Source organism: Saccostrea cucullata, unplaced genomic scaffold (genome assembly GCF_032062105.1).
Source record: "Saccostrea cucullata isolate Sc308-1 unplaced genomic scaffold, CSIRO_AGI_Scuc_v1 ctg2786, whole genome shotgun sequence".
NCBI lineage: Eukaryota > Metazoa > Mollusca > Bivalvia > Ostreida > Ostreidae > Saccostrea > Saccostrea cuccullata.
In genome coordinates this window covers 16,053-34,272 of record NW_026934295.1, presented here as the reverse complement: position 1 = coordinate 34,272, position 18,220 = coordinate 16,053, and the positions used below count along the sequence as shown (strand labels likewise).

At 36.1% G+C, this 18,220-nt stretch overlaps 1 protein-coding gene across 1 annotated transcript; it reads right to left on the bottom strand.

Moving 5' to 3' along the window:
* Positions 1 to 204: 204 nt before the first annotated feature.
* Positions 205 to 17,884, bottom strand: LOC134240390 (protein DGCR6-like). Its single transcript, XM_062722485.1, has 5 exons — positions 17,557 to 17,884; positions 15,150 to 15,310; positions 9,478 to 9,584; positions 7,403 to 8,417; positions 205 to 555 (listed from the first exon to the last, which is right to left on the bottom strand). Exons 1-4 carry the CDS (start codon positions 17,745 to 17,747, stop codon positions 8,211 to 8,213), a joined length of 666 nt encoding a protein of 221 aa, XP_062578469.1. The 5' UTR covers positions 17,748 to 17,884; the 3' UTR covers positions 205 to 555; positions 7,403 to 8,210.
* Between the last annotated feature and the right edge of the window lie 336 nt (positions 17,885 to 18,220).

The window sequence follows — 18,220 nt, the reverse complement described above, 5'->3', positions numbered from 1 at the left end:
AACGAAAACTTTTCAAGAGGTAATTTACAGACTAGAATGTGCCTACAAGCCGAAACGTGCTGCAAAATGATTATTTTTGGCAACAACATGATTTCTTGTCTATAAAACGTTATATCTAATACTATACATGTTATAACTAAAAAAAAGTTAATAAATAAAGTGTTTCATTTTCGGGTGATTAATGAACAGGCTTGAAAATATATTGATTTCGCATAATATTATAGTGCATGTATGTAATCAAATGCTTTATATTCCAGAAAGAAATTTCAATGACTCCATTGAAGATGCTTTTTGCATTCAAACAGTCATACTGTACTATTTTCTCAGTCTTTATTTTTAATGAATAATTTAATTTTGATGACAATTTTTATATAAAATGAATTTCTGTAGAAATAACACCAACATATATTAAAAAACTTATTAGTTTGATGCTTGTGTCAACAATTATTACAATGTTTTGTGCACCTCATCTTCTAGAGATAAATGCAATTTTTATTAAAGCATATTACATGTAGGTAACACTTAACATGTATCTAATTAAAAGAGCTTGGTTCACTTTACATGTATAAATAAGAGGCCCATGGGCCATATCGCTCACCTGAGCAATGTGGCTATGATAAAAAGCAGAATTGGTTTATACTTGAAGGCTTAAATCCAAAAGTAGTCCAAAGACCAATCATGGCTTTGCTATTCATGAGAAGAAGATTTTTAAAGAATTTTCCTATACATTTCTATGTACAACTTTGGTCGGCCATTTTGGCCCCGCCCTACCCTTGGGGATCATGATTTGAACAAACTTGAATCTACACTACCTGAGGTTGCTTCGATATAAATATGATCAATTATGGCTTTGCTATTCTTGAGAAGAAGATTTTTAAAGAATTTTCCTATACATTTCTATGTACAACTTTGGTCGGCCATTTTGGCCCCGCTCTACCCCTGAGGGTCATGATTTGAACAAACTTGAATTTACACTACCTGAGCATACTCTCATATAAATATGATCAATTATGGCTTTGCAATTTTTGAGAAAAAGATTTTCAAAAAAAAATTCCTATATATTTCTATTTAAAAATTTGTTCGGCCATTGTGGCCCCGCCCTACCCCCGGGGGTCATTATTTGAACAAACTTGAATCTACACTACCTGAGGAAGCTCCCATATAAATATGATGAATTATGGCTTTGTCATTCTTGAGAAGAAGATTTTTAAAGAATTTTCCTAAATATTTCTATGTAAAACTTTGGTCGGCCATTTTGTCCCCGCCCTACCCGCGGGGGCCATGATTTGAACAAACTTGAATATACACTACCTGAGCATGCTCCCATATAAATATGATGAATTATGGCTTTGTCATTCTTGAGAAGATTTTTAAAGAATTTTCCTATATATTTCTATGTAAAACTTTGGTCGGCCATTTTGGCCCCGCCCTACCCCCGGGGGTCATGATTTGAACAAACTTGAATCTACACGTGACTACATGAGGATATTTCCCCATAAGTTTCATCTTTCCTGGCACAGTGGTTCTTGAGAAGAAGATTTTTAAAATATGCCACTAAATTTGCATTAATTCCCAATTATCTCCCCTTGAATGAGGGCCTGGCCCTTCATTTGAACAAACTTGAATCCCCTTCACCCAAGGATACTTTGTGGCAAGTTTGGTTGAAATGTGCCCAGCGGTTCTTGAGAAGAAGTCGAAAATGTGAAAAGTGAAAAATGTGAAAAGTTTACAGACAGACAGACAGACAGACAGACGGATAGACAGACGGACGCCGGACAAAATGTGATCAGAAAAGCTCGCTTGAGCCTTTGGCTCAGGTGAGCTAACAAGGGGCCCAAGGGCCTTGAATCGCTCTTCTGATAAATTGTACAACCACTTGTATTTGAAGCCTCTAACCCTAAGTATCCTAACACCCAAGTTGCATCTACTGACAAAGTTGGATGATTCTTAGCCAATTAGGACTGAAGATATTTTAATAAAGCTATTAAAAAAACATGAGTAGGTCACAGTGGCCTACTTTAAGATTAAAGTTTTCTGAGGACTCAAGATGCATTAATAGACAAAGTAATATTGGAGATTCTAAGCCAATAAGTATTTGAGATATTCAAAAGTAGGTCACCTTGACCTACTTTTAGGTCTACATTCTTGGAAAACCCAAAATGTATCAACTAACAAAGTTTGATGATTCTAAGTCAATAAGTACTAGAGATACATAAATATAGCCATAAAATGTCAAAGTAGGTCACCATGATCTTATTTTTGGTCGTCACTCTCCGAAAACCCAAGATGCATCAATTCACAAAGTTTGATGATTTTAAGCCAATAAATACCAAAGATACTTAAATATAGCTATACAATGTCGGAAGAAGGTCACCGAGACCTACATTTTTGTTTACATTTTTCAGAGTTCCAAGATGCATCTGCTTACCAAGTTTGATGATCAGAGGTCTGAAGGTAATCAAAATATGCCTTTTAAACAAATTTGAAAACAAATGTCTGCAAAATTCTAAAAGTAGGTCACAGTGACCTACTTTTTCATGAATATGTTTTTAGGTCCCAAGATGCAGCAACTTACAAGATTTGATGATTTTAACCCTCTCTGTGCCTGAAATAATGGGATTAAATGTTTTAAAAAGGATAAGTCATTAAGTTCAAAAAGTAGGTAATGGTGACCAACTTTTAAGTTGACTTTGTTCAAGGACCCAAGATGCATCAACTTATAAAGTTTAATGATCATAGGCCTTAAAGTGTCCAAAATATGCCTTCAAATCAATTTGAAAACAAATGCCCACAAAATTAACAAAGTAGGTCACCGTGACCTACTTTTGAGTTAACATGATGTGAAGTCCTAAGATGCATCAACTTACAAGGTTTGATGATCCTAGTCCTTATAGTAAGCAAAATATGAACATTTTTATTATTTGTAAATTTAGGTCAACTTTGAAATAACCTTGAGACCACGCCCTTTGCCCCAGGGTCATGCCTTGAACAAATTTCAATCTTCAACATATCCTGATCCTTGTATGTAAGTTTGGTGAAATCTGCCTGGTGGTTCTGGAGGAGAAGATTTTTAAGCAACCAGTACCTTTGGTTTTATTTTCCTGATTACCTCCCCTTGTTTTAGGGTCCCAACCCTTATTTTAATATAAATGGTAGCCCTTGGGCCAAGGATACCCTGTGACAAACTTGAAACTGATTGGCCAAGGGGTTCTTGAGTTATGGCCCATTTTCTAAAAAGTTAACGCACACCACACAAATGGCCATAGCATTAGCTCCATTTGGCTCAGAAGAGCTAATAAAATGGCCCTGTAGATATACCAATTGATTGTTTAACACTTGATTTTCCATTTGAGGCATTGAAATAGAATAGAAACTTAGTACTTTCATTTCTTTTTAAAAATTTTCTCCTAAAAGTCCAGGTGTTGGAGAACTGGCTTTATGAAATTGGAACGTTCTTGCATTTTAAGATGAACAGAAATAATTGAGCACTTTCAGTAAAGAAAAATAATACCAGCGCACTCTTTGATCTAAAAACATAGGTAATTAGAGATTACAGAGCTCACCTCAACGAATGTTGTCTTAAAGTAAGGGAAAGTCACACAATTAACCAACAAAAAGTATACATTCAAAAAATAAAATTTTCAAGCAATTTTGATCTGATACTTTGAAATAGACCTAGTACATAAAAAATTTAATAAACTAACTAGATCTTCTTCATGAAAATGTAATGAAAATCCAGCATCTGAAGCAAATTTGAGAGTTTTCATCTCTTGATGCAGCATTTGTGCAAGTTTGGTTTTTACAGTGTTATATAAGCCTTATAGTTTTTGGTAATAGACCTGCAACCATAACTTTTACCTTGTCTATTTTCTGAAAAATGTATGTCAAATTCAGCATCCGAAGCAAGTCCATTAGTGTGCATCCTTAGATGTTTCATCCATGCAAGTTTGCTCATTATAGGGCTCATAGTTTATTGTAAATGAAACATGCATCAAAAACTAACATTTACACTCATCCACAAAAAGTAGGTCAGATTCAGCATCCGAGGCAAGCCCTGGTAGTAATTGCATCCTTAGATGTATCATCTATTCAAGATTGGTCATTAAAGAACTCATAGTTCCTTGAAAATGAAATCTGCACCAACAAGAGGCCTAGGGGCCACAGCGCTCACCTGAGCACATTGACTAGGAAAAGGAACATATCAGATCAGAACTGAAAGTTTAGTGGGGGGGGGGGTGGGGGGGGCTTGAATTTAACCCCACCCAGGAGTTCATGATTTGAACAAACTAGAATCTACACTACCTGAAGATGATTCCAAATTAATATCACTAATCATAGCTTTGAAGTACTTGAAAAGATGATTTTAAAAGGTTTCCCTTTAAATCCCTATGTAAAAACTTGGGTCGCCATTTTGGCCTCACCCTAGCCCCAGGGGTCATGAATTGATCAAACTTGAATCTACACTACATGAGGATGATTCCACATGAGTTTTATCTTTTCTGGCCCAGTGGTTCTTGAAAAGAAGATTTTCAAAGATTTTTCCTATATATTCCTATGTAAAATTTGGGTCGGCCATTTTGGCCCCACCCTAGCCCCAGGGGTCATGATTTGAATAAACTTGAATCTACACTACCTGAAAATGATTCCACATGAGTTTCATCTTTCCTGGCTCAGTGGTTCTTGAGAAGAAGATTTTTAAAGACAGACAGACAGACGGACGCCGGACAAAATGTGATCAGAAAAGCTCACTTGAGCCTTTGGCTCAGGTGAGCTTAAAACTTTTACCTGTTCACTCAACTGGAAAATGTAGGTTAGATTCAGCATCCGAAGCAAGCCCGGTAGTGAGCATCCTTAGATGTATCATCCATGCAAGTTTGGTAAACATAGGGCTTAAAGTTACTTGCAAATGAAACCTGCACCAAAAACATTAACTTGTTCGCTCAACTGGAAAATGTAGGTCAGTTTCAGCATCCGAAGCAAGCCTGGTAGTATGCATCCTTAAATGTATCATCCATGCAAGTTTGGTCAACATAGGGCTTATAGTTACTTGGAAATGAAACCTGCACCAAAAACTTTTACTTGTTCACTCAACCGGAAAATGTAGGTCAGATTTAGCATCTGAAGCAAGCCCGGTAGCATGCATCCTTATATGTATCATCCATGCAACTGCAATTTTGGTCAATATAGGGCTTATAGTTACTTGGAAATGAAACCTACACCAAAATCTGCACAAAAATGTTAACCTGCTCCAAAAACATTAACCTGGTCATTCCTTTGCTGAAATTGCAGCATCTGAAACTTTGTCTGGTACAACGAAACACACTTAAACCATCTTCCATGCATGTCTAATCAATATCAGACACAGAGGTAATTAAAAAGAAAACTGCTCCCAAAAACTTAACCTTAACCTGGGACGCCGACGCCGACACTGACGCCGAGGGTATCACATAAGCTCCCCCCAACTTCGTTGAGGTGAGCTAAAAAAAACGTCTTTTAATCCCTAGAAACAGTTTTATCATTTAGTAGTAGCATATTTTAGATCAGAGGGTGCGCTCTATATTAAGTATCAAACAAGAGGCCCATGGGCCACATCGCTCACCTGGGAAACTGGCCATGCTGTTCTTTAGAAGATTTCCCCCCTTTGTAATACAAATTGTGACCACGCCCTACCACCAGGGGTCATGATTTGAACAATTTAGAATCTACATTATCCAAAGATCCTTCCACATAAGTTTCAGCTTTTTTGGCCCTGTGGTTCTTGAAAAGAAGATTTTAAAAGTTTTTTCATATATATTTCTATGTAAAACTTGGATTCCCTATTGTGGCCCCGCCCTACCCTGGGGGTCATGATTTGATCAATTTAGAATCTACAAATGCCAGGATACTTCCAAACAAGTTTCAGGTTTTCTGGCCCAGTGGTTCTTGAGAAAAAGATTTTTAAAGTTTTTTCCTATATATTTCTATCTAAAACTCAGATTCCCTATTGTGGCCCCGCCCTACCCCCGGGGTTATCAATTAAACAATTTAGAATCTACACTTCCCTAGGATACTTCCAAATAAGTTTCATCTTTCCTGGCCCAGTGGTTCTTGAGAAGAAGATTTTTTAATGACCTGACCCTATTTTTGTATTTTATTGATTATCTCCCCTTGGAAGGGGTCTTAGCCCTTGATTTTAACAATTTAAATTTCCCTTCACCCAAGGATGCTATGTACCAAGTTTGGTGAAAATTGGCCCAGTGGTCTTGAGAAGAAATTAAAAATGTGAAAAGTTTACAGACGGACGGACGGACAGCTAGACAGACGGGCCACTGACAATGGGTGATCAGAAAAGCTCACTTGAGCTTTCAGCTCAGGTGAATTAAAATAGCTTTAAAAATTGCCGATTTTGTAGACTTTTTCAGAATATGAGGAAATTGACGCATTTTGTGTGGTCATAATGCACTGACTGAAAATTATGTCATTTTTTATAGGTACGAAATCACCAAAGATCTAAGTGATATTCAATGCATTATTAACTAAAACTATTCAGTTTCTGTTTTTCATAAGTTCAGATTGCCAAATAAGATAAAAGTGGTCCTTGTTCTTTCAAAGAACAAGGTTCACTTTTGCCTTATTTGGCCCTGTGAATTTCTGAAAAACTGAAACTGCATAATTTTAGTAATTTGCATTAAATATCACTTAGATCTTCGGTGACTGTGTATCAATAAAAAATGACGTCATATTCTGGCTAGTCAGTGCATTATGACGTTACGAAATGCGGATTTCCTCATATTCTGAAAAAGTGTACAAAAACGGCCAATTTTTAAAGCTATTTCTTGATGTTTGATATAGAGTGCACTCTCTGATCTAAAATATGCAACTAGTAAATGATAAAACTGTTTCTGAGGATTAATGGACATGTTTTATTTTTTAGATCAGAAAATGGGCTCATATTATTTTTCTTCACTGAAAGTACTCAATTTTACCTGTTTACATAAAAATTCAAGAACATTGCAATTTCAAAAAGCCAGTTCTCCAAGATCTGTGGCTCGTTTTACAAAAGAACTTACGACTAAGACCAAAAACATCAGATTGGTGTAATATTAAACAAAATTAATATTTCTCTTTGAAATTGTTAGTGTAAAAATATCTGACCACATTCCTTTTTAAAAGTTTGAAATAATTTTTGATATAATGTTTATTTAAAAGTTATATGTTAAAGTTAAAAGAATTAAATTTGTTCTTAAGTCGTAAGTCCTTTTGTAAAACGGGCCCCTGGACTTTTAGGAGAAAGATTTTAAAAGGATATGAATGTACCAATTCTCTACTTTACTTTAAAGCTTCAATAGAGAATCAAGTGTTAATAAATCAATTAGTATATCTACAGGGCCATTTTATGCATAAAGTGAACCGACTTCTTTACAGGGTATTAATCAATTGGTAAAATTCATTCATTTCAAGCAAAATTTCTTACTTTCTTTGCACTCAGCGTGATGAAAGAAGTACAACAACAGAATCTTAAATTTTATTACATTATAAATTCATTTTAGATTATGTTCATGTAACATATATTTAAAATATGGACAGTGTACAATATTATGAAGAAATGTATCTCAAACCAATCAACCATACAATGTGTTTTTAATATTAAGGACAAAAACATTCACTTTTTCTTCAATATCATATAGTCTCTTGATGATTACTAGTAAGTTTTCAAATGCTCAAAATGTTGCTCACACATTATATTTCACTTCGGATATTTTTTTTTTTTAATTTACTAAGAAATCCATAATTTTTCATGAGGGATTAATTTGTCTTGTTTTCGATGCACATATATGAATAGATTCGCGAAATTAAGTTTATCATGAAATGTAATGTAATTTTCTCATGAATTACTTCTTAGAAATCTTGTTACGAAAAAACCAATTCCTCATGAAATCATTATTTACTCTTAAATGCTAGTTCTCAGGCCATGACAATTTACCCTAACGAAAGTTTGTTTTACAGAAGAATAGTTTAAGCAAGAAGCCTGTGTGCTATAACATGTAAAATCATGCATGTTCATATGTTTTACAGTTGTTTTTGTCCATTTTTATTCCCATGTAAAAACGTCCATTTTCTTAAGTCTTAGGGAGAACAACTTGAATAAATTCATTAATCTCTTGTTTTTTCTAAATCAACAAAAAGATTTCTTTACTTTAAACAAAACAACTACCACCTAATGCTCAGCTTCAAGGTGGCTGCATGTGTCCCATTCTGGTGATAAACTCCAGGAGATACATCTGTAGTCTGACGTCAATGCTCTTGTTGGTGACATAGAACCCCGGAACTCCCGCCTTCTCTAACATGACCTGCTGATCCATCACCTTCTGATCTAACTCCATAATTATCTTCATATCCTTCTTCTTCACCTCTTCTTCACACCTCTTCTCCATTGTCTGAAAATAAGAAGCATAAGATGCTTACATTATAATCTTCACTAATGATTGAAGACCTAAACATCAGAAATCTGAAGCCTAATATCTATATTGGAATATAATAAATATTATTCCAGATAAGGGGCAACTTGTTGTGCTCTATAAATTTAATAGTTTTTTTTCTATGACTGGTACTAGCCCTTTCATTTTTTCTATTCTTTTCAGACCAAAGAGTTATAGATCTGCAGCTATACAGAAAACTAGACAAAATTTAATTCGTTTTCTAAGACTGGGATACAGCAAAACTCATTTAGTATGAAAACAGATATTGCGAATTTATGGATATAGCGAAATCATCTTGGATCCCCAGCTACATAAATTTAATGTCTTTCTTATACGGTTATAATGAATTACTGATATAGCGAGGTAATTTCACAGGTCCCAGTGACTTCGTTATAACTGAGTTTTACAGTATATACAAAATGACAAGTGAAGATCCAGACCTTCTCAAGCAGTGTTTCATTATTTTTTTATGTATTAATATTTTTTCTTTATAAACTCAGTTAAATTTCTGAAACATTTCGAATCCATTTAAGGAATGACTCTAATTCTTGGCCAAATTATTTGATGATAACCTGGTTTGGGTCAGTTTATGCTTTATAATCTGCAAAGTCTTATAATTTAATTTTAAAATAATTAAACAACTGTGAGTGTAAAATTGTATGGCTTTTTATGAGTTCAAATTTGCCGGTCAATAATACATCCCTAGTAACAGAGGTGATATGAAACAAGGGGAAGTAATAAATGATATACAGATCTAGCAGCCATGATGTTTGTGTACACGAGGTAGGATCGAGCTATTGTTTGAAGTTAAAAGTACATTTATTCAATCTGGAATTTCCCATGAATTCCAAGGACTGGAAATGAGGTGATTGTATGGATACAGATGATTCAGCTGGTTGTCGAGGGGGTGTGTCCCCATACCAAACCAGGTTATCAAGAAATAATTTGCATTCCTTTTTGGTAATCAACCAATGAGAGACTAGAATACAAACAAAATTAAATTATTTGTATTTGATACCTCTTTCTCTCTCTCAATTTGAGCCTCCACTATGGGTAAATTGTGAGGCTTCATCTGACAACTCTGTAGTAATTCTTTGTGTCTCTTTTGCAGCTCATGTCTCTGTGCTGTACATGTAAATAAAACAAGAAATGTTTTTAAAAAATATATATGACCTGTGTTGTAGTATTTATGAGGATCAAACTTTAAATTTCTTTGATTTTTTATTAAATCGATTGTACTCTGAAACAGGTGCCAGGATTTCAAGTTGATGTCTGTTGTGCAAATGATCTCAAGACAAGAACAGAGCAGCATTTGACTCTTGACCTTTGACTCTGTCATTTAATATCAACAGAGATATTGTAAGCACTCAAAGCTTTGTGTATGTCAAAATGAGGTATTAAGGACATTGAGTGAACAAGATCTTTCTTTGTGAAGTAATTGAGAATTTCGTGTTCTCTGATTGGTGCAGCCTTAGATATACCATAGAGTGAGTTCCCTTCATCATGTACATAATGCAGTTCTTAGTGACATACTCAGATTTCCCTCTGACTAACCTATTTGCTTACAATTTTATTGTCTTAATAAATTGCCTATTTAAAAAAAAACCTGTTTCATTGTGTACATTAAATGACAAATGCCAGTATGGAAAAATCCAATATCCCTAAATGGAAAATTGTTAGTTTTTTTTATTTATATATAATAAATTTCCACTTTTTTTTAACAGTTGTTAAATTGTTGAAATATATCTGATATGCTTTAACAGAATATAAAATTTGCTCGAGACAAGACTTAGAGTGAAAATTATCATATTTAAAATGTTAACAATTAACTTTTGAATTTAGTGTCCTTTTGACTACTGTAGATTCCTTATTTCTAACAAGTTCCTATTATCACAAAAGAGCACTTTAATGTTAAATCACAAGAACATGAATTCATGACAGGACGATTGATAAAGGGATTTTACATGGATTTCAGCACCATAAATATAAAGGCGAGTAATTTAATCTTGCGAGTTGTATTTAGTAATTTACAGTTTACTGTCTTTTAGACTATACAGACCTAGTAAGGTATTGTATAATTCTTACATAAGTTAGTCACACAATGCATGGCCAGGTCCATCACTTCATAACACAATAAGTACACCTCATCAAAAGTAGGGTAAGTAATTGAATCATGCCTAGACACTGTGACAATTTGCTATCTAGAAATTTCAAAAGTATTAAGATTTCAAGCCAAAGGATTACTTGTGGTCATTGATGATTTTGAATACATGTGTCTTACCATAAAGTTTATCATTGATGTGTTTGACTCGCTGTGTGTATGTGTCTAACCTTTGTGATCATTGACGAGTTTGACTCGCTGTGTGTATGTGTCTAACCTTTGTGATCATTGACGAGTTTGACTCGCTGTGTGTATGTGTCTAACCTTTGTGATCATTGACGAGTTTGACTCGCTGTGTGTATGTGTCTAACCTTTGTGATCTTTGACTAGTTTGACTCGCTGTGTGTATGTGTCTAACCTTTGTGATCATTGACGAGTTTGACTCGCTGTGTGTATGTGTCTAACCTTTGTGATCATTGACGAGTTTGACTCACCGTGTGTATGTGTCTAACCTTTGTGATCATTGACGAGTTTGACTCACCGTGTGTATGTGTCTAACCTTTGTGATCATTGATAAGATTGACTCACTGTGTGTATGTGTCTAACCTTTGTGATCATTGACGAGTTGTACTCGCTGTGTGTATGTGTCTAACGTTTGTGATCATTGACGAGTTTGACTCGCTGTGTGTATGTGTCTAACCTTTGTGATCATTGACGAGTTTGACTCGCTGTGTGTATGTGTCTAACCTTTGTGATCATTGACGAGTTTGACTCGCTGTGTGTATGTGTCTAACCTTTGTGATCATTGATAAGATTGACTCACTGTGTGTATGTGTCTAACCTTTGTGATCATTGACGAGTTTGACTCGCTGTGTGTATGTGTCTAACCTTTGTGATCATTGACGAGTTTGACTCGCTGTGTGTATGTGTCTAACCTTTGTGATCATTGATAAGATTGACTCGCTGTGTGTATGTGTCTAACCTTTGTGATCATTGACGAGTTTGACTCGCTGTGTGTATGTGTCTAACCTTTGTGATCATTGACGAGTTTGACTCGCTGTGTGTATGTGTCTAACCTTTGTGATCATTGATAAGATTGACTCACTGTGTGTATGTGTCAAACCTTTGTGATCATTGACCAGTTTGACTCGCTGTGTGTATGTGTCTAACCTTTGTGATCATTGACGAGTTTGACTCGCTGTGTGTATGTGTCTAACCTTTGTGATCATTGACGAGTTTGACTCACCGTGTGTATGTGTCTAACCTTTGTGATCATTGACCAGTTTGACTCGCTGTGTGTATGTGTCTAACCTTTGTGATCATTGACGAGTTTGACTCGCTGTGTGTATGTGTCTAACCTTTGTGATCATTGACGAGTTTGACTCGCTGTGTGTATGTGTCTAACCTTTGTGATCATTGACGAGTTTGACTCGCTGTGTGTATGTGTCTAACCTTTGTGATCTTTGACTAGTTTGACTCGCTGTGTGTATGTGTCTAACCTTTGTGATCATTGACGAGTTTGACTCGCTGTGTGTATGTGTCTAACCTTTGTGATCATTGACGAGTTTGACTCGCTGTGTGTATGTGTCTAACCTTTGTGATCATTGACGAGTTTGACTCACCGTGTGTATGTGTCTAACCTTTGTGATCATTGATAAGATTGACTCACTGTGTGTATGTGTCTAACCTTTGTGATCATTGACGAGTTGTACTCGCTGTGTGTATGTGTCTAACCTTTGTGATCATTGACGAGTTTGACTCGCTGTGTGTATGTGTCTAACCTTTGTGATCATTGACGAGTTTGACTCGCTGTGTGTATGTGTCTAAACTTTGTGATCATTGACGAGTTTGACTCGCTGTGTGTATGTGTCTAACCTTTGTGATCATTGATAAGATTGACTCACTGTGTGTATGTGTCTAACCTTTGTGATCATTGACGAGTTTGACTCGCTGTGTGTATGTGTCTAACCTTTGTGATCATTGACGAGTTTGACTCGCTGTGTGTATGTGTCTAACCTTTGTGATCATTGATAAGATTGACTCGCTGTGTGTATGTGTCTAACCTTTGTGATCATTGACGAGTTTGACTCGCTGTGTGTATGTGTCTAACCTTTGTGATCATTGACGAGTTTGACTCGCTGTGTGTATGTGTCTAACCTTTGTGATCATTGATAAGATTGACTCACTGTGTGTATGTGTCAAACCTTTGTGATCATTGACCAGTTTGACTCGCTGTGTGTATGTGTCTAACCTTTGTGATCATTGACGAGTTTGACTCGCTGTGTGTATGTGTCTAACCTTTGTGATCATTGACGAGTTTGACTCGCTGTGTGTATGTGTCTAACCTTTGTGATCATTGACGAGTTTGACTCACCGTGTGTATGTGTCTAACCTTTGTGATCATTGACGAGTTTGACTCGCTGTGTGTATGTGTCTAACCTTTGTGATCATTGACGAGTTTGACTCGCTGTGTGTATGTGTCTAACCTTTGTGATCATTGACGAGTTTGACTCGCTGTGTGTATGTGTCTAACCTTTGTGATCTTTGACTAGTTTGACTCGCTGTGTGTATGTGTCTAACCTTTGTGATCATTGACGAGTTTGACTCGCTGTGTGTATGTGTCTAACCTTTGTGATCATTGACGAGTTTGACTCGCTGTGTGTATGTGTCTAACCTTTGTGATCATTGACGAGTTTGACTCACCGTGTGTATGTGTCTAACCTTTGTGATCATTGATAAGATTTACTCACTGTGTGTATGTGTCTAACCTTTGTGATCATTGACGAGTTTGACTCGCTGTGTGTATGTGTCTAACCTTTGTGATCATTGACGAGTTTGACTCGCTGTGTGTATGTGTCTAACCTTTGTGATCATTGATAAGATTGACTCACTGTGTGTATGTGTCTAACCTTTGTGATCATTGATGAGTTTGACTCGCTGTGTGTATGTGTCTAACCTTTGTGATCATTGACGAGTTTGACTCGCTGTGTGTATGTGTCTAACCTTTGTGATCATTGATAAGATTGACTCGCTGTGTGTATGTGTCTAACCTTTGTGATCATTGACGAGTTTGACTCGCTGTGTGTATGTGTCTAACCTTTGTGATCATTGACGAGTTTGACTCGCTGTGTGTATGTGTCTAACCTTTGTGATCATTGACGAGTTTGACTCGCTGTGTGTATGTGTCTAACCTTTGTGATCATTGACGAGTTTGACTCGCTGTGTGTATGTGTCTAACCTTTGTGATCATTGATGTGTTTGACTCGCTGTGTGTATGTGTCTAACCTTTGTGATCATTGATAAGATTGACTTACTGTGTGTATGTGTCTAACCTTTGTGATCATTGACGAGTTTGACTCGCTGTGTGTATGTGTCTAACCTTTGTGATCATTGACGAGTTTGACTCACCGTGTGTATGTGTCTAACCTTTGTGATCATTGACGAATTTGACTCACCGTGTGTATGTGCCTAACCTTTGTGATCATTGATAAGATTGACTCACTGTGTGTATGTATCTAACCTTTGTGATCATTGACGAGTTTGACTCGCTGTGTGTATGTGTCTAACCTTTGTGATCATTGACGAGTTTGACTCGCTGTGTGTATGTGTCTAACCTTTGTGATCTTTGACTAGTTTGACTCGCTGTGTGTATGTGTCTAACCTTTGTGATCATTGATGTGTTTGACTCGCTGTGTGTGTCTAACCTTTGTGATCATTGACGAGTTTGACTCGCTGTGTGTATGTGTCTAACCTTTGTGATCATTGATGTGTTTGACTCGCTGTGTGTGTCTAACCTTTGTGATCATTGACGAGTTTGACTCGCTGTGTGTATGTGTCTAACCTTTGTGATCATTGATGTGTTTGACTCACCGTGTGTATGTGTCTAACCTTTGTGATCATTGATAAGATTGACTCACTGTGTGTATGTGTCTAACCTTTGTGATCATTGACGAGTTTGACTCACCGTGTGTATGTGTCTAACCTTTGTGATCATTGATAAGATTGACTCACTGTGTGTATGTGTCTAACCTTTGTGATCATTGATAAGATTGACTCACCGTGTGTATGTGTCTAACCTTTGTGATCATTGACGAGTTTGACTCGCTGTGTGTATGTGTCTAACCTTTGTGATCATTGACGAGTTTGACTCGCTGTGTGTATGTGTCTAACCTTTGTGATCATTGACGAGTTTGACTCGCTGTGTGTATGTGTCTAACCTTTGTGATCATTGACGAGTTTGACTCACTGTGTGTATGTGTCTAACCTTTGTGATCATTGATGTGTTTGACTCGCTGTGTGTATGTGTCTAACCTTTGTGATCATTGACGAATTTGACTCACCGTGTGTATGTGCCTAACCTTTGTGATCATTGATAAGATTGACTCACTGTGTGTATGTATCTAACCTTTGTGATCATTGACGAGTTTGACTCGCTGTGTGTATGTGTCTAACCTTTGTGATCATTGACGAGTTTGACTCGCTGTGTGTATGTGTCTAACCTTTGTGATCTTTGACTAGTTTGACTCGCTGTGTGTATGTGTCTAACCTTTGTGATCATTGACGAGTTTGACTCGCTGTGTGTGTCTAACCTTTGTGATCATTGACGAGTTTGACTCGCTGTGTGTGGAGATGTCTCTCCTCTAACTGCTGGACTTCCTGTAGACTGCGGACAATTTCAAACACGGTACCATCCAGCAGGGAGCTAGCCAGACCGGACAGAAGGTCGTATGGGAGTCGCTGCTGATATTTACTGAAAGATAATTAATACATAGCATAATATATTTAATACTATTTCTTTGGTTTCTGTTTATTTTTCACTGGATTTCCATTAGAATTAAGATAATCCAACACTGTTCAATATAAAATATTGTTACCATCATTGCAGATTATGATTAAATGCGTTCAATAATTGAATTGTAAGTCCTACAGCTTTTAAATCAGAAAATACATGGTACAAATTCGCAACTCTAATGTGCATTCCACATTACAAGTGCTTTAAGAGGAACACTCATGGACCCTTTCTTTTTTCTTCGTCCCAAATTTTGTTTCTAAAAAAAAAAAATAAATAAATAAATAAAAAAGATAAAGGGGATTTCCTATTCTTATCAATTTGGTGACCAATGAACATGTTGAAAAAGTTAAATTGCAGGTGTAAAGAGATTGAAATTACAGTGAAAGACAATTTAGCAATATATTGATAAATTCTGAATACTTCATCTATCCTCCTTTTCTTTGAGTATTTCCCATTGAGGTGCTCAGAACTGTCTGTCAAAGTCTTTCAAGTCTTTCAGAGTACTCACTATGAATTGCTTTAGGTTAAATTTTGGATCTTCAATTGATACAATATGAGTGTATCATAGAAAAATATCATATGGTAAACAGTCCAGTCCAATACGAAAAATCGTAATATTACTAAAATTCGTAATATAAGCAATTTCTAACTCTTCTAAGAGTTACTCCCCTTTTTTCTGATGCAACCTGCTTGTTATGTTTCATGAGAGATTATACATCTCTGGTTTCATCAAATCATCGTGGATATGCATGCATTTTCTTTGTTTTGATGCATTTGATCCAAGTGCATGCAGAGTCAGAGCCTAGTGAAAGTTGTACAAGTTTTATCCCGTGACATCTCGTTGTTGGAGATGAGGGTCTGATTTTTAGGGTAGACTTCGGGAACAATATAGGGAATTCGGGGATTATAGAACACTATGACAAGTTTTAGGATACATTGAAGTTTTATGGAAAATTGTTCCCATCCCTGGGAAAATTCTTATATAAGAATAATAATACAAAATTTTCACTCACCCATTACTATTGTTACTTTCTTCTTGCATTTTCATACTTTTCGATAGACGTCACTGACCAAAATGACCACGTGATACTAGTACCATTGGGGCATAATGTATTTCTGACGTCATATTTTCCTTAACATCATTCAGTTTCTTTCAATGCTTAATTTTGTCTTACATTACGAAAACTCGTAATAGAGTCTCTCACAACATGCTATATTACGAGTTTTCGTAATATAACTATATTACGAAAAATAGTAATATAAGAATAATATTACGATATTCTGTAATATTACGATTTTTCGTATTGGACTGGACTGGTAAACCAACTTTTATTCGGGAGTGAGAAATTTTCCTGGAGTTCGCTAGAGCCTTGTTATTGCGAATGTTTCTCGACCCGAACCAGACCTTTAACATGTTTAAGTCTCTACATGTCTATTAACTACAAATAAAAAAAAATCTAATCACAAAAATTAATCGTCGCCAGGGACCTATATACTAGCAGGATAGGCAACTCTTGCATCGCCATGTTTATTTACCCAAAACATCACGCACAGCACTTCAAGTTTTTCAATTTGCGTTTATTCCAAGTAAACAGGGCTTTTTCCGATTATAATCATTTATTCCTTTTATGTGTAGGAATTGATTTATTAATAAATTTTAAAGCATAATAATAATGTAATTTAAACATAAAGAAAACAAACACCAAAATTGATGATTTCTCGGAAATATGGCCGATCAGGGCATGTGCTGATTTTGCATAAAACAAAATTAATACTAAGATAAGGAGTATAATATATGTTAAAAACAAATCTTGAATGATTTTTTGACAGATAATTAAAGGATCTCATCTTAAAAATGCGATAGCTTTAGAGATATAATTAATAAAAGTTGGCTTACGAAATCCCGCGACTTACGAGATATCCCTAGACTTGCTGTAGGTGCCTATCCCGTTAGTAAACTAAATAGGTCCCTGTCGCGAAGTAGTCTTCATCGCTAAATAAAGTCGTTGCAAATAAAATTTGGTTTACAGTATTTGCATGTATAAAAATGTCGAAGTACCCCTGCGGTAGAGAACATGGGGGAGGGGTGTCCCAACCACGCGAGTGTTCAAGTCCCCCCCCCCCCCAAAAAAAAAGAAATGCATTGTAAATCCCTTATTTACAAATTATTGCTCTCTGTTATCACAGATATGATCTCTATGTACCCCGGTAATTCTCGGGCCATGTTTTGAAGCTCGCTCTGGTAAAAGTAGAGACGTTTTTGTTGACTTTCCTTCTTGGCTATTTCCTCTTTCCGCCCGGATATTTCCTCCCCGGTATTAGAGGGCTTCTGTGTGGAATCAACTCGTCCTGCAGGGGTACTCTTAAACCGAGCACTTCCCGGTAAACTGTGCATTTCATCTATTTATTGCGGATCATCACGACTTTTTTGGCCAGAACGAACACATCACCGGATATCATATTGACACGGTAATGGTAGAATAAATCAAGCTGGTCGAATAAATTCCGGATATTGGCTAGCGATAAACGTAGCCTTTCCGACTCCTGACTCAAAAGATCTAAAAAGTTAACATATTCTTATCATGTTTTTGCTACAACCAGGGGTGGATCTAGGATCTTGAAATTTTTAAAGAGGTGGGGGATGAAAGTTTTGCATATACACAGGGACTTGCTCCTGGCGTGTAAAAAATATTTATTAAAAAAAAAACCAAACGATAAACTATAAACTACACCTTGTGTAGTTTATAGTATATCGTTTGGTTTTTTTTTAATTAATATTTTTTACACGCCAGGAGCAAGTCCCTGTGGCATATACAAGTACTTAAAACGACAATTTTTAAAAATGAAACAACACAGGGACCAAGTATT